Here is a 26,766-nt window from a genome sequence, read left to right as displayed (position 1 = left end):
AAGATGATACCACTAAGCGTGAAGGAATTAAACAAGACAATGTTTAATTGTCTAATAGACATCACTCAAGGAATGGGAGCTTATTCTTTGTTTGTTTGTTTGTTCTTGCGACAGTTGTGCTCTGTTGCCCAGGCTGAAGTACAGTGACACGATCTCAGCTCACTGCAACCTCCACCTCCTGGGTTCAAGTGATTCTCCTGCCTCAGCCTCCTATGTAGCTGGGATTACAGGCATGTGCCATCATACCTGACTAATTTTTGTATTCTTAGCAGAGACAGGGTTTCACCATTTTGGCCAGACTGGTCTCGAACTGCTGACCTCAAGTGATCTGCCCGCCTTGGCCTCCCAAAGTGCTGGAATTACAGGCATGAGCTACCATGCCCGGTGGGGAGCTTATTCTTTAAAGGCACTTTGTAACTATAAAGTGCCGTACAAGTGCTATTTGCTGTTCTTATCATCCAGTCTCTTCTATCTCTAAGGCCCTAGATGCCACGATTCAAGTACAGGGTAGGGGGAAGGCAAACCCGGCTCTCAGCCCAGCAGCTTCCAAATGCCCATTCCAGCCACTAAGCAGTAGGTTTGGGTTTCAGGGGAGAAAACCCCCACGGGACACGAATCCCTGAGCCCTCCGGCAGCCTCCCTGCCCCCTAAAGCATGTCCCGGGCTTGGAAAATCCCCTGCTGCGTTGAACAAACAATGTGAACAGTTGGGGCCCGAGCAGCTGCTGGGTATGTCAGCAGCCTGGGCTCTGGCAGGCAGGACGGCTGCCAGAGGGGCTGGCGGCTGGCTGGGGAGCCCAGAGGAGGCTCCGATTCCCTTCCTGAATATTCATGGATCAGCAGATGTCTGGCTTCCCCACCTCTGAGGAGCTCAGCAAGGCAGGAACAGGGAAAGCAACAGGAATGTAGACACAGAGAGAAGAGGGGGTCCCCCTCAGAGAGCAGCAGTGCTGTGCCAGAAGCCCAAGACAGCCCATTTTAGTGGAAACGTCTGTGAAGCCTGAGAATCCTCATTCCACAGATGGGGAAACTGAGGCCTGGGGAGGGGTCTCATCTCTCTGGGAGACAGTCTGGGAAAATTGCCCTTCTTCGACTTTTTGGGGATGAACCAGCATTGAGGAGACAACTGCTCCTGAATAAGAGGGTTCTCTCTGCCTCTGTGCCCAACCTGATTTCTGTGCCCAGGAAGCTCATCCTTAGGGACTCATGTGCCAGCCCCTCTGTGAGGCTGCTTCTACCTTCCCCAGGTAAAGTTTTTCCTAAGTCTCACACTGAAAACCACTTGGAGGTCCCTTACTCTTGCCTAGACAGACAAGTGGGTGTGGTGGGACAAGCCTGGCCTCAGAGTCCTGGGTTCTAGGTCCAGTCATTCATTGCATGACCTTGCGTGAGCTACTTTCATCCTTTTGGCCTCAGTTTCCCCAATTTTAAAATGAGGAGTCTCCGAACTTCTCAAACATTTTCACCCAAATTCTCCCAACAGCAGAGGAACACATATTTACGAGGCTCGCTGACTGCCTAAAATGTTTTGACTTTTTTTTTTTTTTTTGAGACTCGCTCTGTCACCCAGGCTGGAGTGCAGTGGCGCTATCTCGGCTCACTGCAAGCTCCGCCTCCCGGGTTCGAGACATTCTCCTGCCTCAGCCTCCCGAGTAGCTGGGACTACAGGCGCCCGCCACCACACCCAGCTAATTTTTTGTATTTTTAGTAGAGACGGGGTTTCACCGTGTTAGCCAGGATGGTCTCGATCTCTTGACCTCGTGATCCACCCGCCTCGGCCTCCCAAAGTGCTGGGATTACAGGCATGAGCCACCGCACCTGGCCAAACCTCTAGCACATTTTGCATTCTGCTCCATAACACAGCAATATTTGTTTTAATATAAGTGTGGTTCCCATGCCACCAAATCTTTTCATAAAAGCGATGCTCTGGGGAGGGGACCTTATTTGTCCAGCAGCTTCATGGCCAGTGCTTTCTTGCCACCCCCAGCCCACTGCCATGGCTGACCCCCATTTTTAGCCCTCCCTCTCAGGGCCGGTGTGGACACATTGCAGGTGCCCAGTGGACACTTGCTGCCCGCTGGCTTTCTGTCTTGAGGGGCCCGCCCCTCCCATGATCCCTTCTCCTCAATCTCCTCAGTGAGACCCTGTCAGAGACACAGAGCTGCTGCATTTGGGAACCCTAGGGCCACCTCTCAATCTCCTTTTTCTGACAGATTATTTTACCCACTTACAGGATAAATTGGATTTTATGAGGCCAATTAGAACCCAGACAGAAAGGAGATTCGCTGCTGAGCTCCAGGGCCAGCTCAATGCTGTTTCGTGGGATTAGTGGAGGCCTGGCGTGAGTTCCATTTTTCAGTGAATTCTTAGGGAAGGGGCGTGTAGCCGGGGGAGGGGAACAACGAGGCCAAGATGGCTCCTTCATTAAGCCAGAAACTTGCCACAAACATCACATCAGTGCCTCCTCACTTCTGAATTTCAGGGCCCAGCAGATTTACTACTTGTTTGCAGCCCAGGAGAAATTCTCCACGACACCATCACCATTCTCCTTTCCCAGGGAACACAAGTCGGTTCCTTCCAGAAACCTCCCTTCCTGCCCCCGACCTTGGCCACCTCCCTTACCACATGCTGAGCCCCTCCCCCCAACAGCTGGAAGGAGAGTTGGGACAGTTGCCTGGGACACAAGGAAGGCCTCAGCTCTCCCTTCATCTGCAATCCTGAGGGGAGAGTCTCAGCCTCAGCCTATCCAACAGCAAAGCCAGGCTCAGCTTGACCTGCCTATCTCCCGCTCCCCTGAGACCCTCTACCCCTCCACACACAGTGAACCATGGCCAATTCTCTGAAAACACATCTTGTTCCATGCATTGCTGGTGCTGCTCTCACTCCCTAGAACAGCTGTGATGTCCCTGGTTGATTTAGACACCTCTCCTTTTTCTGCCCCGTAGAACGCTGGCACCCCCATCATCGCAGTTATCACTCCAGATTTCTTTTTTTTTGAGGGGGGAGATGGAGTCTCACTGTGTCACCCAGGTTGGGGTGCAGTGGCATGATCTCGGTTCACTGCAACCTCCGCCACCCAGGTTCAAGTGATTCTCCTGCTTCAGCCTCTTAAGTAGCTGGGACTACAGGTGTGCGCCACCATGCCCGGCTAGTTTTTGTATTTTTTGGTAGGATGGGATTTCACCATGTTGGTCAGGGTAGTCTCGAACCCCTGACTTCAAGTGATCCGCCCACCTCGGCCTCCCAAAGTGCTGGGATTACAGGAGTGAACCACCATGCCCAGCCTTCACTCTAGGTTTTTGACTTGCCTTTCTCCTCAACTAGACACCAAAGTCTTGGGGTTATGTCTTAGTCAGCTTTCTAAATCCTCAGTACCTGGAAAAGTGCCTAACACACAGTAGGTGCTCAATAAACATTTCTTGAATGGATGAGTGAACCCAGGAAGACATCCTCAAAAAGATAAGGCATAGAGCCCCCTATGCTTTTCCAAGCATCAGTTTCCTTATCCGTAAAAACAATAGTAACTCCCTTCAGGGCGAGAGAGGATGTCAGGAAGACAATGTGGAAACTGCCTAGCATACTGTGTGGCACCCAGTAGACAGGACATGCTTGAAAAGCAGAGATAGAACAGCAAGTCCACACTGAAAGAAATCCTGTACTTAAACATGACCAGGCTGGGAAGATCACTACCTTGCCTGTTCTCTTGCTGTATGGCTCATATGGTTAAAAAATATATTTCTCTTGTGCCCACCTGTCTCTCCCAGTATGTTCTGCTCACTGGCCAGAGCTTTGTCCTGCAAACTATCTAACAAGGTAATGAGTCCCTTATAGAACCATCCAGGAGTCTTGGGTCTGCACCTGAAGGACGGCTTACTGGTCCTTGCTTCCCTGATCCCAAGGACCCCATGGGCTCCCAAATCCAAAGGATACCTCGCTTAGCCTCAGCAGTGAGGCAGTAGTAGCTGGCAGGCCAGTTGGCATAGGTAACAGGGTTTGATTTCTCTGCATGTCAGGCTCCAAAACATACTCTCTGGTTTTCCTTCCCTAGCCCCCTAGCTCCTGTCACCCACCTCTGACCAGGCTGGGGTCCAGTCTCCCTCAGAGCCATGCTTACTCCTCCCCCTGCCCCCAAGCCTGCCTGGTAATGACATCTGTTCTGCATCTGGAATTCTGTATCAAGTCTGGTTGCTGTACCATGGGAGAGAATAGAAAGAGGTGGGTGGGGGGTAAGTGGAGGAGGGTGGATTCCAGAGCTCAGATAGACCTACTTGAGGGGGAGAGCCTAAGGCTGATAACATCTCATATGGTATAGAGGAGTGCAAAGAGAGTGAACTTGGGTATCCCTAGAAAGGGTGGCCCCATTTCAGTCCCTAATAATGTAACTTTGGGAAGTCACTCAGTTTTCTCATCTGTAAAACAGGCTCATGCTAAAATTATTTCTTCTTTTCTTTCTCTTTCTTCTTTTGAGACAGAGTCTCACTCTGTTGCCTAGGGTGGAGAACAGTGGTGCGAGCCATCATAGCTTACCACAGTCTTGAACTCCTGGGCTCAAGCAATCCTCACACTTAGGCCTCCTGAGCAGCAAGGACAACAGTGCACACCACTATGCCTGCCATGCTTTTTTTTTTTTTTCTCTTTTTTAAATTTTTCGTAGAAATGAGGTCTCAATATGTTGCCCAGCCTGGTCTCAAACTCAGTTCAAGCGATCCTCCTGCCTCAGCCACACAAAGTGTTGGGATTACAGGTATGAGCCTGGCCTGAAATTATTTCTAAGTTCCTTTCAGTGCTGACATTCAATGATGCGCTAATTGTGAAATTGCTTAACTTGAAAGAGATACGTTTAGGAGAAAAGAAATGCTAATTTACATGTAAATGTGTGTTTAATTGAGTCATGAAAGCACACAGAGGATCAATGAAGGTTTAGATACCTTCTGGATAAGATTCATTATTAAAAGAAACTCCAACTGTTTGATCTGATTCCTAACTTCCGAGATGGGGAAAGAGGCCCACCCCAAATGACTGAGATTGGCCTCTGAGCCTCTGGGCTGAGAAAGGGATGGGGGAGGTGGGGAGTTCCCAGGTGAGGAGAAAGGTCTCAAGTTCTTAGAGGCCTCCTATTACTGACCTCTAGGTTCCCTACCATCTGAATTCTGACTTGGGAAGAAGGGAGAGCCCAGAGCCCCACCTTTGTGCATGTGATAAGAACAGGGCTCAGCTTCTCGCCACTTGCTCACACAGGGGTCCCAGTCCCTGACTCAAGAACAGTGTTGGGAGGAGATGGGCAGGCACAGGCATCATCCTAACCCCAATACCAGCCCTTCATTCTGCCTCATGTTTTTTTGTTGTTGTTGTTTTTGTTTTTTTGAGACAGAATCTCACTTTGTCACCCAGGCTGGAGTGCAGTGGCGCGATCTCAGCTCACTGCAACCTTCACCTCCCAGGTTCAAACGATTCTCGTGTCTCAGAAACGATTCTCGTGTCTCAGAGTAGCTGGGATTACAGGCGTGCATCACCACACTCAGCTAATTTTTGTATTTTTAGTAGAGATGGGGTTTCACCATGTTGGCCAGGCTAGTGTTGAACTCCTGACTTCACGTGATCCGCCCGCCTCGGCCTCCCAAAGTGCTGGGATTACAGGCGTGAGCCACCGCGCCCGGCCTATTTCTTACTTTCCTCTCTCTCGCCCCCTACAAATTCAATCTATCCTCAAGTTCTACTGATTCTATTTCCTGAAAATCTCTGGAATGCAGCCACTCCAGCCCAACCCCAACTGCCACTATACTAGTTGCCACCATCCTCTCTTCTGGATTGCTACAACAGCCTCGAAGGAGCTGGAGCTTCCTGCCTCCAGCCCCACCCAATCCATCCTCCACACTGGCTGGAATGAGATGATGCAAAGCTGATCTTAAATCCTGTCAAGGGCTCATGGGGACTCTCGGGCCAGAAACCTTGGTGGGCCCTGTAAAGCCCTTTGTGAGCTGGATCTAGCTCCCCTCTTCAACCTCCTGTCTTGATACTCCCTGACCCCTTTCCATGCTTCCCTCACCTGCCCCACACCCACCCCTTGTCCCTAAACTCCAACTAGATTTAGTTTAATCCAATGATCTCAAGTAAATCACCTCTGAACGTTTGCACATGCTGTTCTCTGGAAAACTGTCCCCATCATCATTCTCCTTCTACAGGGCTAACTCCATGTCGAGCTCTACTACTCATCACTTTCTTCAGGAAGCTTTTGCTGACCTTCCCAGACCGGTGTAGGAGCCCCTCCTTCCTGCGTCTTTCCCAGCATTGCAGGGGACTTGTCAGATTCCCCCTCCACCGGACTGAAAGCTTTGCACCAGGGATCAGATCTGCCTCCTTATTTACTATATTCTAGGCACTAGGCACAAGCTAGCCTATAAAAGGTGCTCCATAAATATTTGTTGAACGAATGAATGACCTCGGTACAGATCAGGGTGGCTAGTCATAACTCGACTGGAGTGTCCCCAGGCCTGCTGAGATTTGGAGGACCAGGGCAGGCAGTTGTAGCCACTCACACTGCAACCAAGAGACGCCGCAACTCGGTCCCTCGCCTACTTTGTGCACTCGGGAGCAGGGAGAGGCCAGGGAAGCTGAGTCCCTCGCGGCAGGTCCTAAAGGTGTTGAATAATGCGCCGGTGCGGTTCCCAGCCCTGATGCCGCTTTGCTGGGTGACCCTGAGCTCGTTCCAGGAGCCCTAGGAATAGCGGAAGGTGGGTCAGGGGAACTATTCCTTAATCCCCTGAGCTCCGGGAAGACAGACGTCTCTCTGACACTTCCCCGCCCCTTTCACCTGACAAGCCAGGGCCCCCAGCTCCCCTGGCCCAGCAGCCGAGACCCAGCCCCGCCACAGCCTCCAGCTTAATCCGCGGCTGGGGCTGGAAAGGGGCGTGTCTTTGTAGGGACAGAATGGGTCCGAGGAGTTCCCGGCACTTTCCCACCCGCCGTTTGGCTTTCCTGGAGATGGGCCTGGGGCTGGCCAGGCGGAGGCTCCTTCCCCCCGCCTCCCTCCCACGTGGCCTGGCTGAGTCTCTCTGGAAAGCCGCAGCAGCTGGAGAGAAATCCCCCTCCCCACCCCCACCTCCAAGTCCCTCCCCGACTCTCCCCGGACACATCCTCAGCTCCCCCCTTCGCCGGGAAGGCGAGAACTAGGCGAACAAAGCGGCCAGCCCATCCCCCTCCCAGCCCTGCCACCTACACTCCCCATGAGCCGCCCCCAAACGCACACCGGACAGGAAGCGACAGAGCTGTGGGTGGAAGCTGCAGCCCTAGACACACACCCTTGGGGACTCCGCTATCCGCTGCCCAGCCCTTTCTCCAGCTTGGACAACTCTGACTTACCCCGTACCCACTCCGCACTGGGCTGCGGACTGGATGAGGCCCTGCTGACCTCGTCCACGCTTCCCTGGTCGGTCCCTGGGGGGTGGGGCCAGGGTGACACGCGTCGCATCCTGAAAACGAGCGCTGGACATGTCCACGAAAGCAAATGGTTTCCTGCCCCCTCCCCCAGTCCACTGCTGGCCACAGGTTTTAGGGAGCAATACCTCCCTCTACCCCTCTCTAACTGGTCCCAGGGACCACACCCACGGGGCAAAGTTGAGTGTTGTTTTATCACCACCACCCCCAGTCAATCGGGATCCATCGCTCTGTCCCCCACTACGGGCAAGGACACTTCCCAAATGCCAAGGCCAAATATTAGCTCAGCCCCATAAACACAATTGCACACGCACCCGACCCAAATGGAGGTGCAGACACAACCCCAGTTCCCTCTTCTTTCACACACACTCTCAACCCAAGACAAGCGCAGGCAAGGCAGAGCCTGCCCCGCGAAAGCCACCGACACCGCAGCTACCCGCCCCGCCGATGCCACGCCGCGGACCATGGCACGCACTGCGGACACGACGGGAGCACTCCCAACACACACACACACACACACACACGACTCCAGACTCTGCGAACCAAAAGCACACACCCACTGCGGACAAGCACGCGCCACAAACGCCCCCCGGCCGCAGCTCGCAGACCCCCGCGCAGGCATCGCCGGCACCGGGACGCGCAGCCCCCGCACTTGCTCGGGACTCGGGCTTGAGCCAGCCCCGCAGCCCGATGCAGCCCAGGGCGCGGGCGCACCAGCACTCCGCAGCCGCTCCCGCCTCTCCGGGCGCCCGCCCTTACCGCGCGCGGCCAGCAGGCAGAAGGTCAGCGCTAGGAGCCCGCGGCCGCGGCCGGCGTCCCCCCGCGCCATGGGGCTGGGCTCGGGCAGCCGCCGCCGCCGCCTCCCCGCGCTTCGGCCGCCGCCGCGGGGGGAGGGCGCGCCGGGCGTCAGTGGCCCGGGGAGGCGCGGCACCGCGGGCGGGGGCGCGGCCTCGGGGGCCCGGGCCAGAGCTGGGGCCGGCGCGGGGGCCAGGGCCGCTGCCGCCTCACCCGCCCCTCCATCGCCATCTTGGGCGAGCGGCCCGGGAGGGGGCGCCCGGCGAGTGTGGCCGCCCTGGCCCCGCCGGGGACCCTGCGCCCGCGCGCCACGGCCCTGCGCCGCGCGGGGGCTCTGCTCGGCCCGGGTCTGTGTCCCGGTGCCTCGCCATCTCCGGGTCGCCGCGGGCCCCCGTGAGGCCGCCTGTTGCTGGGTCTGTCTCTTGGTCTCCCTGTCTCTGAGTCTCCTGGTCTCTCTGCCTCAGCGTCTCTATTTCTTCTCCCTGTTGCTGCCTCGGGGTCTCCATCTCCGTTCCAGGCTCAGGGGAGGCAGATTCAGGGCCCCGGTCTTTGTTCGGATGGCCCCCTTGCCACCCGAGCCCAGTTCATTCCAGCCCAGGTCCTGGCCTGAATGCTGGTTCGCTTCTCCACACGTTGCGCCAGCCCACCTGCGGAGATCGTGATAGTCCTATCTGCCATCCCAAACCAAGGGCTTCTCTTGGCCTCCTTCCCTTGCTCTGGCAGTAAATAACACAGGCAGGGCACTTTTACACTACCTTCAAGCACTACCATTTTCAGATGTCGCCGCATGGGGAAACTGAGGCTGGGGGAGGTGAAGTGACTTGCCCAAAGACAGGAGGCTAGGGAGCAGCAGATGCAGGAACTGAACCTTGGTTTTCTGACTTCGGAAGGTCATCTCCACCCCCTCACCCTGCCTCTGCTGTCCAGCATTTGCTGAACTACCCTTTCTCTCATTCTTCAACGGTACTGTCTCTAACCTACCTAGCCAGACTGTTTGCCTTAGTATCCCGCAAATATTTATTGTTCTACAGCCAAGGGTTCAATTGTCAGCCTAGGGCGGGGAAAAGAGTACAGATTCAATGACCTAGTTAAGGTCCTTTCCAACTCCAAGATGCCATAGTTCTTCCTTTCCCTGTGTCTCCAAGTGTTCCTGTGACTTAGAGCCATCTTGTCTCTACACCTATCTGTTGTCAGTTAACCCTCAATCACTGGGGCTTTGCATATCTAACAGGCCTGGCCTTTATTCATTCATTGCCACGCCCCATCTCATTTGCCCTATCAGCAGCATTTGACTTAGTGAATCACTCCCTCTTCCTTGAAACACTTGCTTCCCTTAGTGATCTCATCTGGTCCTCAAGGCTTTTAAAGAGCATCTTTATGCTAATGATGCCCAAATGTATACTTTCAGCCTAGACCATCTTTCCTGAACCCCGGACTTGTGTATCCAGCTATCTAGGCCCCAGTTCCTTTAGCTGTCTAGTAGACAAACTTATCCTGATCTTTTCTATCAATCTTTCTCCTCCCACAGTCTTCCTCATCTCAGTTCCTTTCCTGTTGCCCAGGTCAAAAATGTAGAGGCCAGTCGTGGTGGCTTATGCCTGTAATCCCAGCACTTTGGGAGGCCGAGGTGGGAGGACTGCTTGAGGCCAGGAGTTCAAGACCAACCTGGCCAGCATAGTGAGACCCCCATCTCTATTAAAAAAAAGTAGAGTCATCTACTCTTCATGTTCAGATCCTTCACCCTCCACTTTCTCACTGTGGCCTTGGTCCAAGATCCATCACCTCTCACCTGGATTGTCGCAGTAAACTCCTCACTGATCTTTTTCTGTCCTTGTCCTCCTTGAGCATTTTCTTAATACAGCAGCCAGAGTGATCCTATTAACATGAGATCATGCCACTTCTCTGCTAGAAACCCACCAGCAGCTCCTATGTCAGAGCAAAAGCCAAAGTCCTTATTGTGACCCACAAGGCCTATCTGATCTGTAGGCTTGCTTTACCTCTCTGACCTCCCTTCGACACCACCCCCCGTGCTCACCACCTCTCCAGCCACACCATCCTTGCTGTAACTTGATCGCGGGCAGCCTCCTCCCCTCCAACCTCAAGACCTTTGTCCAGCCAGTGCAAGTCTAGAAGTCTGTTCCCTCATACTGGATACCGTAAAGGCTTTCTCACAGCCCCAGCCCCTACTCTTCCTATCCCCCTTCCCTGCTGTCTATTCTTGTCTTTAACTGTCACTTTCTTTTTTATTTTATTTTCTTTCTTTTTCTTTTCTTTTCTTTTTTTTTTTGAGACAGAGTCTTACTCTGTCCCCCAGGCTGGTGGGCAGTGGCTCACTGCAACCTCTGCCTCCTGGGTTCAAGCGATTCTTGGGCCTCAGCCTCTCAAGTAGCTAGGACTACATGCCCAGCTAATTTTTTGTACTTTTAATAGAGATGGGGTTTCATCACTTGGTCAGGCTGGTCTCGAACTCCTGACCTCAAGTGATCCACCTGCCTTGGATCCCAAAGTGCTGGGATTACAGGCATGAGCCACCACACCTGGCCAACACTTGTCTCTTTCTTTCTTTCTTTCTTTTCTTTTTTTCTTTTTTTTTTTTTTTTGAGATAGAGTCTTGCTCTGTCGCCCAGGCTGGAGTGCAGTGGCACAATCTCAGCTCACTGCAACCTCCGCCTCCTGGGTTCAAGCGATTCTCCTGCCTCAGCCTCCCGAGTAGCTGTGATTACAGGTGCCTGTCACCATGCCTGACTAATTTTTTGTATTTTTAGTAGAGACGGGGTTTCACCATGTTGGCCAAGCTAGTCTTGAACTCCTGACCTCAGGTGATCCGCCCGCCTCGGCCTTCCAAAGTGCTGGGATTACAGGCATGAGCCACTGTGTCTGGCCAACACTTGTAATTTACTAATATGCTCTACATTTTACTTATTTTCAATCTGTTCCCCCACCCCCCACAATCACAATGTGTGCTTCGTGAGGACAGGGATTTTTGTTTGCTAGGTTCACTGCTGAATGCTAAGCAGCTAAATCAGTATCTCACACTGTGTAGGTGCCAGGGGACCTGGATAAAAAATACAAGTCACTGCCCACAAGGATAGTAGTGTCCTAAGTGGCATGAGGTGGCAGGGAGGATGGAATAAAAGGAGGAGGGATTTACCATGTGTGGGCTGGGGGGACATGGAGGTTGAGAAGGAAGGCATCACAGAACTATTGATTGGACAAGTGTGATACAGTCTGTGATGGGGTACAGGGAGGAGGGGCACTCAGGCCAGACCTGTGGATGTTTGACATGGGTCTGGACAATTTAAAAGGCTAGAACTGACAGGGTGGTCAAGAAACTCCCTCTGCAGAGGCCCTGGGCTGTGAGAGCACAGGGAAGTGTGCTCTTCCTGCCTGGAAATGGGATATCCAATCATTGATTCAAGGGGTAACCGTTATGGGTCAGGCCCTGCTCTGCGCACTGGGAGCAGACTGGTGAACAAGAGGAATCTTGCTTGAATGGTGCTTAGGCTACTGAGGGAGATGGACAAGTGTGATACAGTCTGTGATGGGGTACAGGGAGGAGGGGCACTCGGGCCAGACCTGGGGGAAGCAGAGAAGTCTTATAGGAAAGACATTGTAAGCAGAGTGCAGGAGGTATGGACTGGGCAGGACATGAAGCCAAACAGGGAGGCCAGGGCCGGATGGACCGGCCTCATACGTTATCTAGACAGCAGTTGATTTGTCAATTGAATGAATGAATGAACAAGGTGTTGCCATATAGAGAGACTAATTCTACCAGCCACATACAAAAATCCAATTAATTTATCTATATTCATATCTCAGTACACGGGCTCTGGGTGGGGAGTAAATGTGAGAGGAAGAGGGATAGAGTTACAGGTTCAAGCCAGCCAAGCCCAGCAGAAGGAGTAAGAACCATGGTTCTTGTCCTGCCTTGGTTACAGACTTGCTGCATGACCTTGGGCAACTTCCTTCCTCTCTCTGGGCCTCAGTTTCATCACTGAGACAAAAGGGTTGGGGTATGATGCACATTTCTAACCAGTTCCAAAGAGTTCACAACATTAAAAGTGGATATAGCACCTGTTTTAATGTCTTTTTAAAAATCAATCAGGCTGGGCGCAGTGGCTCATGCCTGTAATCCCAGCACTTTGGGAGGCCGAGGCGGGCGGATCACCTGAGGTCAGGAGTTCGAGACCAGCCTGACCAATATGATGAAACCCCGTCTCTACTAAAAATACAAAAATTAGCCAGGCATGGTGGCACATGCCTGTAATCCCAGCTACTTGGGAGGCTGAGACAGGAGAATCGCTTGAACCCGGGAGGCGGAGGTTGCAGTGAGCCAAGATGGCACCATTGCACTCCAGCCTGGGTAACAAGAACAAAACTCTGTCTCAAAAAAAAATGAATAATAAAATATTCTATTATTTTCCTCTTTCAACTGGTAACATGGAAAGCTTCCAAAGGTGTATGGGGTGTTCCAGGGTGGTGGTTAGTGGAGGGTCGAGGAACATGCTCAGATAAACGTGGTTCACTGTCATGGTTTTTATCATTAAACAGCTTTAACTTATTTTCATACTTGGTCATTTATACACTGTTTAATTTATAGTCACATGGGACCATAAAAAATATATGACAGGCCGGGTATGGTGGCTCACGCCTGTAATCCCAGCCCTTTGGGAGGCCAAGGCAGGCAGATCGCTTGAAATCAGGAGTTCAAGACCAGCTTGGGCAAAATGGTGAAACCCCGTCCTCTACAAAACTACAAAAAAATTAGCTGGGTGTTGTGGCGTGTGCCTATAGTCCCAGCTACTTGGGAGGCTGAGGTGGGAGGATTGCTTGAGCCTGGGAGGCAGAGGTTGCAATGAGTCGAGATTTCACTACTGCACTCCAGCCTGGGTGACAGAATGAGACCCTGTCTCAGAAAAAACAAACAAACAAATAAAACAAAACAAAACTCAGTCACTGACAGGTCAAAAACCAAATTTTTTTTTCCACTAGTTTGTTTGAGACAGGGTCTTGCTCTGTTTCCCAGACTGGAGTGTAGTGGCATGATCACAGCTCACCGCAGCCTCAACCACCGAGGCTCCAGCGATCCTCCCACCTCAGCAGCCCCCAAGCAGTGGTATGTGCCACCACACCTGGCTAATTTTGATATTTTTTTGTAGAGGTGGAGTTTCGTCAGATTGCCCCGGCTGGTCCCAAACTCCTAAGCTCAGCAGCAGTCTGCCTGCCTCAGCCTCCCAAAGTGCTAGGATTACAGGAGTGTGCCACTGTACCCGGCCTAAAAAACAGTGTTTAAAAAAAACAAAATCTAATGACAACTGAATCTAATTTGGCTTGTTGTTTACTGGAAAGACAAATCATCCATATCCACAATATAATTTTGTAGATAATACTTCCCAATAAATCCTAAAATCTTTTATTTCATATCTCAGAAATAAAACTCAGAAAATTTAAAATATTTAGCACAAAAGGCAACCATATTATAAAAGCAATTTTTGTCTGTTTTTGATCCTATAACACACTATTATTAATTTCTTTTTCTTTTTCTTTTTCTTTTTTTTTTTTGAGGTGGAGTCTTGCTCTGTTGCCCAGGCTGGAGTGCAGTGGAGTGATCTCGGCTCACCACAACCTCCGCCTCCCAGGTTCAAGTGATTCTCCTGCCTTAGCCTCCCAAGTAGCTTGGACTACAGGCACGTGCCATCACGCCTGGCTAATTTTTGTATTTTTAGTAGAGACGGAGTTTCACCATGTTGGCCAGGCTGGTCTCGAACTCCTGACCTCGTGATCCGCCCACCTCAGCCTCCCAAAGTGCTGGGATTACAGGTGAGAGCCACGGCACTCGGCCCACACTATTATATTTCATTGTATATTTGGTCCTCAAACCACATTTATATATAGTTTTGTTTGTTGACAAATGATGCTTTTCTTTTTCTTTTTCTTCTCCTCCTTCTTTCTTTTTTGAGACAGGGTCTTGCTCTGTTGCCCAGGCTGGAGTGCAATGGCACGATCTTGGTTCACTGCAGCCTCAACCTCCCAGGCTTAGGTGATCCTCCCACCTCAGCCTCTCTAGTAGCTGGAACCACAGGCATGCACCCAGCTAACTTGAATTTTTTGTAGAGACGGGGTCTCACTATGTTGTCTAAGCTCATCTTGAACTCCTGGGCTCAAGCAATCTGCCTGCTTTGGCCTCCCAAAGTGCTGGGATTACAGGCATGAACCACTGTGCGTGGCCCCTAATTACTTTAAAATAGGCATGCATCGTTTATTAAATGAGGAACAGGGTTTTTAAAATAATCAATTTAATTTAAATATATTAAAATTACCTTGAATTAACATGTTGTTATAAAATTATTTTTTTTCTTAACTTCCCTGAGACAGTTCTAGGACAGAAGTGACATCTTGGGAACAGGTCAATGTAGTGGTTAAGAGAATGGGACAGGGCTAGAAATCTTGTAGGTTTGACTAGGTGAATGGGATACTACTAAATGAAGGGAACATGGGGGAGGAGCAGAACCGAGGAGAGAGAAGTGAATTGGCCTTTTAAACAAGTTGAGTGTGAGGGCCCTGTATGGCATCAAGTGACAGCATTAAAGTGCTAGAAATGCTGTTTCTTTTTTTTTTCGTTTCATTTCGTTTATTTTCTTTTTTTCTTTTTCTTTTTTGTCTTTTTTTTTTTTTTTTTTTTGAGACAGAGTCTTGCTCTGTCACGCAGGCTGGAGTGCAGTGGCTCACTGCAACCTCTGCCTCCCGGGTTCAAGCGATTCTCACTCGTGTTTCAGCCTCCCAAGTAGCTGGGACTACAGGCGCCTGCCACCATGCCTGATTAATTTTTGTATTCACCTAGGCTGGAGTGCAGTGGTGCGATCTTGGCTCACTGCAACCTCTGCTTCCCGGGTTCAAGCGATTCTCCTGCCTCACCCTCACAAGTAGCTGGGAGGCTACCATACCCGGCTAATTTTTGTATTTTTAGTAGAGACGAGGTTTCACCATGTTGGCCAAGCTGGTCTCAGACTCCTAACCTCAAGTGATCCACCTACCTCGGCCTCCCAAAGTGCTGGGATTACAGGCACGAGCCACCGTGCCTGGCCAATTTTTGTATTCTTTAGTAGAGATGGGGTTCTGCCATGTTGGACAGGCTGGTCTTGAACTCCTGACCTCAAGGTGATCTCCCTGCCTAGGCTTTCCAAAGTGGCTGGGATTACAGGTGTGAGCCAAAGGCATGAGCCACGGCCCCTGGCCTGAAAATACCATTTCAATCTAAGCAGAGAGATCAGAACCAGATAAAGTATTTTGTAAGCTGGTAATTCTCCGATCAGAGCAGTGAAGACACTTTATTATCCTTTGTTAAATTGTCTGGCTCCACTGCTAGACAGTAAGCTCATTGTGGCGGGAACCATGTCTCATCCCATCTCCCTGGCATCTAGCACAGTGCACAGAAGATAGTAAAATCCCAGTGAATGTTTTCTGAATGAATTGTTTTTAAAAGTTACTTCTTTATTATAAACCATGCGAAAATGATGAAAATTTCATTTATTTTGTTATTTGACTTTTTTGGAGAGACAGTATCCCTTTGCTGCCCAAGCTGGGTTTAAACTCCTGGCTCCAAGTGATCCTCCCACCTCAAACCTCCCAAAATGCTAGGATTACAGGCTTGAGATGCCTGGGCCAAAAATGATGAAAGTTCTAAATCTCTAAGCAGGGGACAAGATAGCACATTATTGTGAATGGAGTTTGAGCATCAAAAAAATGTGGGGAAGCACTTACCTGAGTAATCTCTAAAATGTCTGTTGGCTCTCTGACTCTAAATCAAGAATTTATGGATGACCTGCTCTGTAGACCAGCAGTGGGGATCCATGGTACTCATATCATTCTAGACTAGATAACCGAAGCCACCACTGTGGTGGTTTTAGAGTATGTCTACAAGTTATTTGACATTCCTCCCTTTAAGAAGTAGAGGCCAGGCGTGGTGACTCTCGCCTGTAATCTCAGCACTTTGCGAGGCCAAGGTGTGTGGATCACCTGAGGTCAGGAGTTTGAGACCAGCCTGGCCAACATGGTGAAACTCTGTCTCTACTAAAAATACAAAAATTGGCCGGGTGTGGTGGTGTGTGCCTGTGATCTCAACTACTCAGGAGGCTGGGGCTGGAGAATTGCTTCAACCCAGGCTTCAGTGAGCCAAGATCACACTACTGCACTCCAGCCCAGACAACACAGTGAGACTCGATCTCAAAAACAAAAACAAAAACAAAAACAAAACAAAAACAAAAACAAAAACAAAACAGAATGTGGCAGAGGTGATACTGCCTGGTTTCTGAGGTCCGTCATAGAAGCGGATACTACTCCTGCGCTGCTTTCTCTTGGGGAACATGCGCCTTTGGAGCCCTGGGCCACCATGTAAAAGTCTAGCCACTTTGAAGCCCTCCATCAGGGAGACCCCATGGAGGCAGAGGGGTTGGAGGGGCCCCAGCTGTTCCGGCCCCCAGCTGTTTGACTCCCTCCAGCCCAGTAACCGCATGTGTAAGTGAGGAAGCCTTCCCGACTGCTCTAGCCCAGCCATTGTCTGACTGCAACCACATAGGAGACCCTGAGCCCAGCCAACCCCCAGGACTGTGAGAGATAGTAATACAAATGACTGTTGTTGTTTTACAGCACTAAGCTTGGGGTGGTTTGATACATGGTGACAAACCTGATAACCAGTACAGCTGCTGGAATCTTTACTGGGTTGGGTTCACTATTAGAACCACTCACTGCCTCCCCCATTTATCCCCTTTTAAGGAAGATACAAAAGATAGGTATGTTTCTAATATCTTCACCCTTCATATTCAAAATTATCACCCTCATTGCTCCCCTGCTTAAACCCTCTGAGTCAGCAGGATGGGTCTCATTTCACCCTGAGATGCCTTTCCACACCTTTCTCATCAAGTCTCTAATCAATTTGTGGAATTATGGGATATTTTTATTTTCTCCTTTGTGCTTTTCTATGTTCTTTGCAAACTATCCACATTGAACACTTATTTTTGTAAGGAGAAAGAGTAAATGTAACAGAGAGGAAAAAAATACCCATAATCTTCAGTTTGGGATGATGAAAATATTCTGGAGGTAAATAATACTGATGGCCACACAATGATGTGAATGTACTTAATGTCACTGAACCGTAAACTTAAAAATGGCTAAAATGGGCCGGGCACAATGGCTTACACCTATAATCCCAGCACGTTGGGAGGCCGAGGCAGGCAGATCGCTTGAGCTCAGGAGTTCAAGACTAGCCTGTGTGACATGGCGGAAACTCATCTCTACAAAAAAATACAAAAGTTAGCCAGGCTTGGTGGCGCGTGCCTGTAGTCCCATCTACTTGGGAGGCTGAGTTGGGAGGATCTCTTGAACCTGGGAAATGGAGGTTGCGGTGAGCCGAGATCTCACCACTGTGCCCAGCCTGGGTGACAGAGCGCGACCCTGTCTTAAACAAACAAAAAAAGTAGATAAAATGGTAAATCTTATGTTATGTATATTTTATCATAATAAAAAACATAGACTCCCTTAAAACTCAACTCGAGTCCACACTGACCTGTCTGTCCCACTCAACAGGTACTAACTAGATTATTTCTCATATGGTGACTTCTTTATGTTTATATTTCTCAGATGACACTGGAAGTTCCTTGAGGACAGAAACTAGCACTGTGCAGGTGGCCATGCCTACAGTACATTCACACACCAATTGCCTGGAAATCCAAACACATTTCTCTAAAGAATCAGCACAGCAAATGATAGCTTCATCTCAGACTAGCAAATCAAAACCAATTTAACTCATTAAATATTTGAAATGTTGTATATATTGCAGGGAAACATTGGAAATGCTAGCAATTAAGCAAAATAGATAAATCAATGGAAAGTTTGAGAAGTTTGGGGTTTAATTAGTAATAAATATATAAGCAAAAAAATAATTATCAACTAGGTAAAACAAAAAGCTGTTCATGACTGAAAACAAATTCAAAGTTTAGCGGTGGCTCACGCCTGTAATCCCAGCACTTTGGGAGGCCGAGGCAGGTAGATCACTTAGGGTCAGGAGTTCAAGACCAGCCTGGGCAACATGGTGAAAACCCATCTCTACAAAAATACAAAAAACTAGCCTAGCGTGCTGGCGTGCACCTGTGGTCCCAGCTACTCTGGAGGTAGAGGTGAGAGGATTGTTTGAGCCCCAGAGGTGGAGGTTGCAGTGAGCCGATATCGTGCCAGTGCACTCCAGCCTGGGTGATAGAGTGAGACCCTGTCTCAAAAAAAGAAAATATTTGAAGTTTATTGTATGGATTCATCTCTGAATACATTTACATAGTCTTAACGATGTAAAAACTGAATATAATCTAGTAAAATTACAATAAAACTATATTGAAGGGATGAGGGAGAAGGAACTGTGGGTATTTGGTGGAAATGGAAGGGAAAACAGCTAAATTCTAATCATTCATAATGGGACGCCACTAGATAGTACATAAAAATTGAAAAAATAATAATAATACAAACATATTACTTGAGACTTATTATAGAACTTGACTCCAAGCTATGTGCCTATGTAACCCTGATACACTTAAAACTTTTAAAAATTTGTTAAAAGGTGGTGCAGGTAGACACCCTCCTGCCCTCCTGCTCTCCCTCCTCAGCTCTCTAGGCAGACACTGTTCCATCTGTCCATCCCATCAACGGCTACTTCCCGCTTGGAACCACTACTCCCAGACGCTCACCTCTGCAAGGCCACCTGCCCCAGCAAGACTGGGGTTCAGATTCACTCTCTTGGTAAGGCCCCTGCACATCTGGCACAATGGGCTGAGACCTGCTCTCTCCTGGGGTCTCTCTGGACACTCTGCCTGCAGCTGGACACAATGATCGTGGCAGGATGGGAGCACTGTCTTCCGCAGAACGGAAAGACCTGCGACACCGTCATATTGTCCATCCTTCTTTGGAAGCTCACCCCTCCTGCTGGAGACTGTGTCTTCCCACAGCTTCTAGGGGCTGGAATCCTCACCCTGAGCCTGTTCTACCCAACAGTCCTTTGCTCCGACACTTTCCCCATCAAAGCACGACTATCCCATGACCTGTCCCATTATTTGTCTCCAGATAAGCTAGGCTGGCTGAGGTGAAGCGAGCAGCAGAGCTGGGGGCAGATGCATAATCTCCTTAGCTTCCATGATGCGTGGCCCTTCGCACTTCTTCCCTGGCATCCCCAGCTTTTTCTATCATTCTCCCCACAATCAGCACTCCCAGTGTGCCAGCCCCCACACCCCTTATCCCTTCATCCCTATTCTCCCTGCCTGGAATGACTTCCTCCCACCTGGGGAAGCTTGTTCTTTAGTGCCCAATCCAAATGCCACCCGTTTGTGCAGCCTTCCCTGACCACCCTCTTTTCCACTGCCCAGAGAACTAATAGCTCGTGTCTGAGTGCTACATGCCAGGCACTAGGAGCTTTGCATGTGTTTTCTCATATCAAAGCCCACAGCAACTCCGTGAAGTAGAATAATCATTAGCTCCATGTAGCTGCTCAGTTCATGTTGCTCGCCGATTAGCTGGTGAAACCAGGATCAGCATTCCACTTCTGCACTGTGACCTTGGGCAAGGCATATACCTCTCTGAGTTTTCATTTCTTTCTCTGACCAAAAAAAAAAAAAAAGTGGGGGAATGATAATATGCCTGACATCCCAGTTTTATTGTGAGGATCAAATTGAATATAATGATGTCATAAGGAATTATTCTAAGTGGTGGGACACTCACCATACAAATGTTAGCAGTTGGTATTCAGAGAGAAATGTGTCACCTGGCTCACAGGTAAAACATCCCTAACAAGGGCCTTACAGTTAATGATGCCTTCATTTAAAGCAATATGCAGGTCAGGCACAGTGGCTCACGCCTGTAATTCCAGTGCTTTGGGAGGCTGAGGTGGGCAGATCACTTGAGGTCAGGAGTTCAAGACCAGCATGGCCAACATGATGAAATCCTGTCTCTACTAAAAATACAAAAATTAGCTGGGAGTGGTGGTGCACACCTGTAATTCCAGCTACTCAAGAGGCTGAGGCAGGAGAATCGCTTGAACCCGGGAGGCGGAGGTTGCAGTGAGCCAAGATCACGCCCCTGCACTCCAGGCTGGGCGACAGAGTGAGTGAGGCTCCATCTCGAAAGAAAGAAAGGAATGTGCAATACCAGAAGATCAGCCTTTGGGTCAGGTAAGTGGGAAGTATCTGAGGCCAGGGCAGAGTTCAGTCACCCCCACCGGAGGCTTTTGTACCCACCCTTGTTCATGGCCCAGAAGCTGCTGTCCTCCCAAGATCCCTGGGGCTGAGTCATGTTCCTTTCCCCTTCCAGCATCTATCTTCTCCCCAGGGTTTGGGCCTCACAGCTCATGTCCTGGAGAGCACACTGCGCCCTCCGGCAGGCCTGGATGAGAGGGGTTGGATCAACAGCAGGAGGGCCAACTTCATTGTCATGAATCATTTCCAAACCCCCATCCCATGCCAGTCTGTATTTGACAATTTGCCCTCACAGCAACTCTGTGATGTATTAAAACTCCACTTTAGGGTCCAGGAAACCAAGGGTAGAGAAGCAGAGGTGTTGCTCAAAATCACAACTGCTGGATCTGAACCCAGCTCTATCAGCTCCCAAATTCCCTTCTCTTTTTCATGCTCTCTCTCCTTTCTCTGGGCAAGTTCGGGAGATTCACATCCAAGAACCACCCAGCACACACTTCTTGAGCTCAGCATCAGCTCAGTCCCTGAAGGAACTCAGACTTCAGGCAAGTATCATATTTCCTTGATTCTAGGATCATTCTTGTGTGTGTATGTGTGTGTGTGTGTGTGTGTGTGTGGTTTGGTTTTTTGTTTTTTGAGACAGGGTCTGGCTCTGTCACTTAGGCTGGAGTGCAGTGGTGCAATCACAGCTCACTGCAGCCTCAACTTCCTGGGCTCAAGTGATCCTTCTGCCTCAGCCTCCCAAGAAGCTAGGATGATAGGCAGGTACCACCATGCCTGGCTTTCATTTTTTTTTTTTTTTTTTTTTGAGACAGTGTCTTGCTCAGTCACCCAGGCTGGAGTGCAGTGGCGCCATCTCAGCTCACTGCAAGCTCCGCCTCCTGGGTTCACGCCATTCTCCTGCCTCAGCCTCCTGAGTAGCTGGGACTACAGGCACCTGCCACCATGCCCAATTTTTTGTATTTTTAGTAGAGACGGGGTTTCACCATGTTAGCCAGGATGGTCTCCATCTCCTGACCTCGTGATCTGCCTGCCTTGGCCTCCCAAAGTGCTAGGATTACAGGCGTGAGCCACCGTGCCCGGCCCTGGCTTTCATATTTTTTGTAGAGATGGGGTCTTGCTATGCTGCCCAGGCTGGTCTTGAACTCCTGGGCTCAAGCAATCCTCCCACCTCAGCCTCCTAAATTGCTGGCATTACAGGCGTGAGCCACTGCACCTGACTCTTAGGATACAGTCTTAATTCACGTTTTGATGTTTCTAATATTAAGGTCTTACAAATGGTGACATCTTAGATTTTAGGAAATTTAGTAGGAGTTCTAGATTGAGAGTCCTAGATACTGTATTCAGGTGTCCACGTTCAGCTACCAACTAGTTTGTGCCTTTGGGGAAGTCGCTTTACCTCCTTGTACCTCAGGGAGTTAGTTGGTCTGAGTTTTGGTTCCAATTCTGCCACTGAACAGCTGTATGGCTTTGTAGTCCTCTGAGCCTCAGTTTCCTCATCTGAAAGTGAGGAGAGGGGTCATTGATTTTCTACCTGTTCTTTTAAGCTGCGGAACGTGTTTTCCCTGATTATACATGAGTAAACAGTTAAGTTGCTGTGGGTGAAACAAGGGGTGGGGAGCTCCTCTACTCCCCGTGCCTCTGCTGAGACCACCCTGGCAACAGCCTTGGCACCCTCGTTTTGGCAATTTCTCTGCTTGGGTCTGGCTTGGGAGAACATTGTTCTGGGAGGTGGAGACACAGCTAGAAGCCTTGAGCTTCAGTATGGACTCTAGGCAGCTGGTTTGGCTGCGGAGTAATCACTTCCCGGCTTCACATCAGCTTCTCGTCTGTTAAGTAAAGTGGTAAATTAGACGATTTCTAAAAATACGTTCGGCTCTAACGTTCTGTGAATAAAATCTTCCATTGCTCTACCTCAGGGACTCTGTCACCCAAGCTGGAGTGCATTGGCACGATCTTGGCTCACTGCAACCTCCACCTCCCAGGTTCAAGCGATTCTCCTGTCTCAGTCCTCCGAGTAGCTGGGATTACAGGTGTGTGCCACCACACCTGGCTACTTTTTGTATTTTTAGTAGAGATGGGGTTTAACCATGTTGACCATGCTGGTCTCGAACTCCTGACCTCAGGTGATCTGCCGTCCACAGCCTCCCAAAGTGCTAGGATTACAGGCGTGAGCCACCAAGCCTGGCCAGAGACTCTACTCTGGTTAAACATTAGGATCACCTAGAGAACTTATTTTTAACAAATTAAAAGATGGCAGGACCTCCCCTCCCCATTTTGATGTAATGGATCCTGGGAGGGACTTATATATGAATGTTTTTAAAAGCTGACCAGGCAACTATAATAGCAACTAGGGTTGAGAAGGACAATATCTCCTGACCTGAAGCCTCAGTGGGGGATAAAGAATACAAACTACAAGGAGATTTTGAAAAAGGAGTTCTAAAAGCTTAAATTTGGGAAGGATTTGGTTTCTTTTGCACTTACAAACAAATTGGTAGATGGGTACTTAGGAACCTATAAGCTATCAATCAGACAACCCTAAATGGGGGATGTCAGATATTTTTATTTAAAAATTGTTTTGGTATTCAAGTATCTCATATATATCTAACCCTGCAGTAGGTATTATGGGTGAGAATTAAGCAAGTGTAAAGGTCCCACTTTGAGAGTCTGTGATCCAACTAGAGAAACAAAACCGGTAGCAAACAGTATGGTATGAAATTAAATGCTAGGCTGGGTGAGGTGGCTCATGCCTGTAATCCCAGCACTTTGGGGGACCGAGGTGGGTGGATCACTTGAGGTCAGGAGTCGAGACCAGCCTGGCCAACATGGTAAAACACCATCTCTACTAAAAATACAAAAAGTAGTCAGGCACGGTGGCGCGTGCCTGTAATCCCAGCTACTCGGGAGGGTGATGCAGGAGAATAGCTTGAACCTGGGAAGCAGAGGTTGCAGTGAGCCGAGATGGCACCACTGCACTCCAGCCTGGGTTGACAGAGCAAGACTCCTTCTCAAAAAAAAAAAAAAATTAAATGCTAAATTTGAGATAATCTTTATTGAGTTACTGTGTATCAGGCACCATGTGCTTATGAATATTAACTAATCTAATCCTCCATTAAGTTTTTTTTGTTTTTTTGGTTTTTTTTTTGAGAAAAGGTCTCGCTCTGTTGCCTGGGCTGGAGTGCAGTGGTGCAATCTCGGCTTATTGCGATCTCCACCCCCCAGGTTCAAGCCATTCTCATGCCTTAGCCTCCTGAGTAGCTAGGATTACAAGAGTACACCACCACAACCAGCTAATTTTTGTATTTTTAGTAGAGATGGGGTTTTGCCATGTTGGCTAGGCTGATCTTGAACCCCTGGCCTCAAGTGATCCTCACACCTCAGCCTCCCAAAGTGCTGGGATTACAGGTGTGTGCCACCTCACCCGGAGTGTTTTTTGTTTGTTTGTTTGTTTGTTTAGATAGGGTCTTGCTCTGTTGCCCAGGCTGGAGTGCAGTGGCATGACCTTGGCTCACTGCAGCCTCTGCCTCCTGGGTTCAAGGGATTCTCCTGCCTCAGCCTCCTGCGTAGCTGGGGTTACAGGTGCATGCCACCATACCCAGCTAACTTTTGTATTTTTAGTAGAGACAGGGTTTCACCATACTGGCCGTTGGCCAGGCTTTTTTTTTTTTTTTTAGACAGAGTCTCGCTCTGTTGCCCAGGCAGGAATGTAGTGGCATGATCTCAACTCACTGTAACCTCCGCCTCCTGGGTTCAAGCAATTCTCCTGCCTCAGCCTCCCTGGGTAGCTGGGATTTACAGGCACATGCCACCACGCCCGGCTAATTTTTGTGTATATATATATATATATACATGTATATATACATGTATATATATATTTTTTGAAATGGTATCTCGCTCTGTTGCCAGGCTGGAGTGCGGTGGCGCAATCTCGGCTTACCGCAACCTCCACCTCCCAGGTTCAAGCAATTCTCCTGCCTCAGCCTCCCGAGTAGCTGGGATTACAGGTGCACGCCACTATGCCTGGCTAGTTTTTGTATTTTTAGTAGAGATGGGGTTTCACCATGTTGGCCAGACTGGTCTTGAACTCCTGACCTAAGGTGATTGCCCGCCTTGTCCTCCCAAAGTGTTGGGATTACAGGCGTGACCCACTGCGCCTGGCTGGAGGGTCTTGAATGTCAGCCAGAACTTGGATTTGATTAGGGACTAGAGCACCGCTTGAAGTTGGGCGGGAAAAAATTAGCTTGCCAGGAAGGAGCAACAACGGGAAAGAGGAATGGACGGTTGAGACAGCTTAAAGCAATTAACTGGCAGGGCAACACATCAAGTACCCAACTGAACTTCAGACAGTGGTATACACATGCATGCTTAGGGATGCAACTATGACCAGATATGTGCTCAGTAATTAAGCTAGCACAGAGAGTTCATTTTACAGAGGAGCCGTGTGGTTTCCAGAACCATCCTGGCCAGAGGACTGGCCTTCCTGCAAGTAACTGTCACCTGTGAGTAGAATGTTAAGCTATGCCACATCTACAGAGTGTTTTTCCAATAAAGATGGGGGAATCCTGGAGCTGGCTAAGGACAACTATCCTGGCTAATTGCTTCCACAAACTTCTATTTTAAGAACACAGGTTTGGAGGCCAATTTACAGACAGCATCTTTAGTAAGGAGTAAGGAACAAACAGCAAACTGAACAATCTGTGTCTCAGAGCTGAAATTACAATGGGAGCTCAACCTCTTCCAGGGTGATAGAGCCAGTAGATGAATCCTTAAATCCTGGTAAATCCCCAAACTACACCGAACCCAAAATAAAATTATACTCTGGTTATGAGATTCTCATACTGTGACTGTTTCACTCTGCTCCCCACAAAAGCACCAAGGGATCATTATCTGCCTCTTCATATCCATTGGGTGGGGTGGGTGAGGTTAAAAGGGCCAAAGGGAAGTCAAAAGGCTTTAAGGCTGTAGCACTTGCTCCGACTCTGGGGCACTGGAGTTCTACAGCTGGAAGTCTACACCTCCATCACAGTACGCAGACAGGGTCTTGTTGCCCAGGCTGGACTGCAGTAGTATAATCATAGCGCACTGCAGCCTCGACCTCCTGTGCTCAAGTAATCCTTTGCCTCAGTCTCCTGAGTAGCTGGGACTACAGGCGTGCACTACCATGCTCAGTTAATTTTAAAATTTTTAGTAGGGACAAGATCTTGCTATGTTGCCCAGGCTGGTCTCAAACTCTTGAGCTCATGCAGTCCTCCCACTTTGGCCTCTCAAAGTGCTGGGATTACAGGTGTGAGCCACCTCGTCTGGCCTGAAAGCTAATTAAAAAAAAAAAAAATTATTTTGAGACAAGGTCTGGCTCTGTTGCCCAGGCTGGAGTGCAGTGGTGTGATCTCAGCTGACTGCAGCCTCTGCCTCCAAGGCTCAAGCGATCCTCTCACTTCAGCCTCCCGAGTAGCTGGAACTACAGGCATGCATCACCACACCCAGGTAGGTTTTGTATTTTTGTAGAAATGGGGTTTCACCATGTTGCCCAGGCTGGCCTTGAACTTGTGAGCTCAAGCAATCTGCCCACCTTAGCCTCCCAAAGTGCTAGGACTGCAGGCATGAGCCACTGTGTCAGGTGAAAGCTGATTTTTGATAGGCCAAGGTAATCTATAAAATTTCCCAACCATAGTGCCATAAATTGATCATATGTATAATGAGATACTAATTTCTTTAGAGCTTAGGTGGGCCTGGACAGTCACTTCTGGCTACGAGCAGCCTTAACAGCTTGCCCCAGTGTGCCTGTTTATCCCTGTGTCATACGAGTGTCTCTTTTTGTGTTACAAGATGAAAAGGTTAGGAAGCACTCATCTACAGCAGTCCCTTACTTTTTATTTTTTTGAGATGGAATCTCACACTGTTGCCCAGGCTAGAGAGCAGTGGCGTGATCTTGGCTCACTGCAACCTCTGCCTCCCAAGCTCAACCGATTCTCCTGCCTCAGCCTCCCGAGTAGCTGGGATTACAGCCATGTGCCACCATGCCCGGCTAATTTTTGTATTTTTAGTATGCAAAAGTTTATTCACCATGTTGGCTAGCTGGTCTTAAACTCCTGACTTCAAGTGATCTACCCGTCTCAGCCTCCCAAAGTGCTAGGATTACAGGTGTGAGCCACCGCACCTGGCCTAGCAGTCCCTTATTTTAAAATCATCTTTATTCCTAATAATTTTTGTATACAAAATAAAAGTTTAAGACCCTAATACAGCCGTGGTTCTTAACTTTTTTGGGGTCACTATCCCTTTGAGTATTTGAGTATTTGATAAAGCCAAAGAGCCTA

General features: G+C 49.3%; 1 protein-coding gene across 2 annotated transcripts in view; it reads right to left on the bottom strand.

The window, feature by feature from the left end:
* IGDCC4 (immunoglobulin superfamily DCC subclass member 4) overlaps nt 1-8,430 on the bottom strand; it is a 41,513-nt gene extending 33,083 nt beyond the window's left edge. Inside the window, exon 1 of one of the 2 annotated variants that reach the window (XM_055278122.2) lies at nt 8,193-8,430. In XM_055278122.2, the coding sequence (XP_055134097.2) occupies nt 8,193-8,262 (70 nt within the window). In that variant the 5' untranslated portion in view covers nt 8,263-8,430. Of the gene's footprint in view, nt 1-7,358; nt 7,676-8,192 lie in introns of those variants that run through there. The other variant, XM_063638856.1, reaches the window with a different exon arrangement.
* Between the last annotated feature and the right edge of the window lie 18,336 nt (nt 8,431-26,766).

The sequence above is a fragment of the Symphalangus syndactylus genome, chromosome 5, assembly GCF_028878055.3.
Source record: "Symphalangus syndactylus isolate Jambi chromosome 5, NHGRI_mSymSyn1-v2.1_pri, whole genome shotgun sequence".
Taxonomy (NCBI): domain Eukaryota; kingdom Metazoa; phylum Chordata; class Mammalia; order Primates; family Hylobatidae; genus Symphalangus; species Symphalangus syndactylus.
This window is presented reverse-complemented; position numbering and strand designations above follow the sequence as displayed.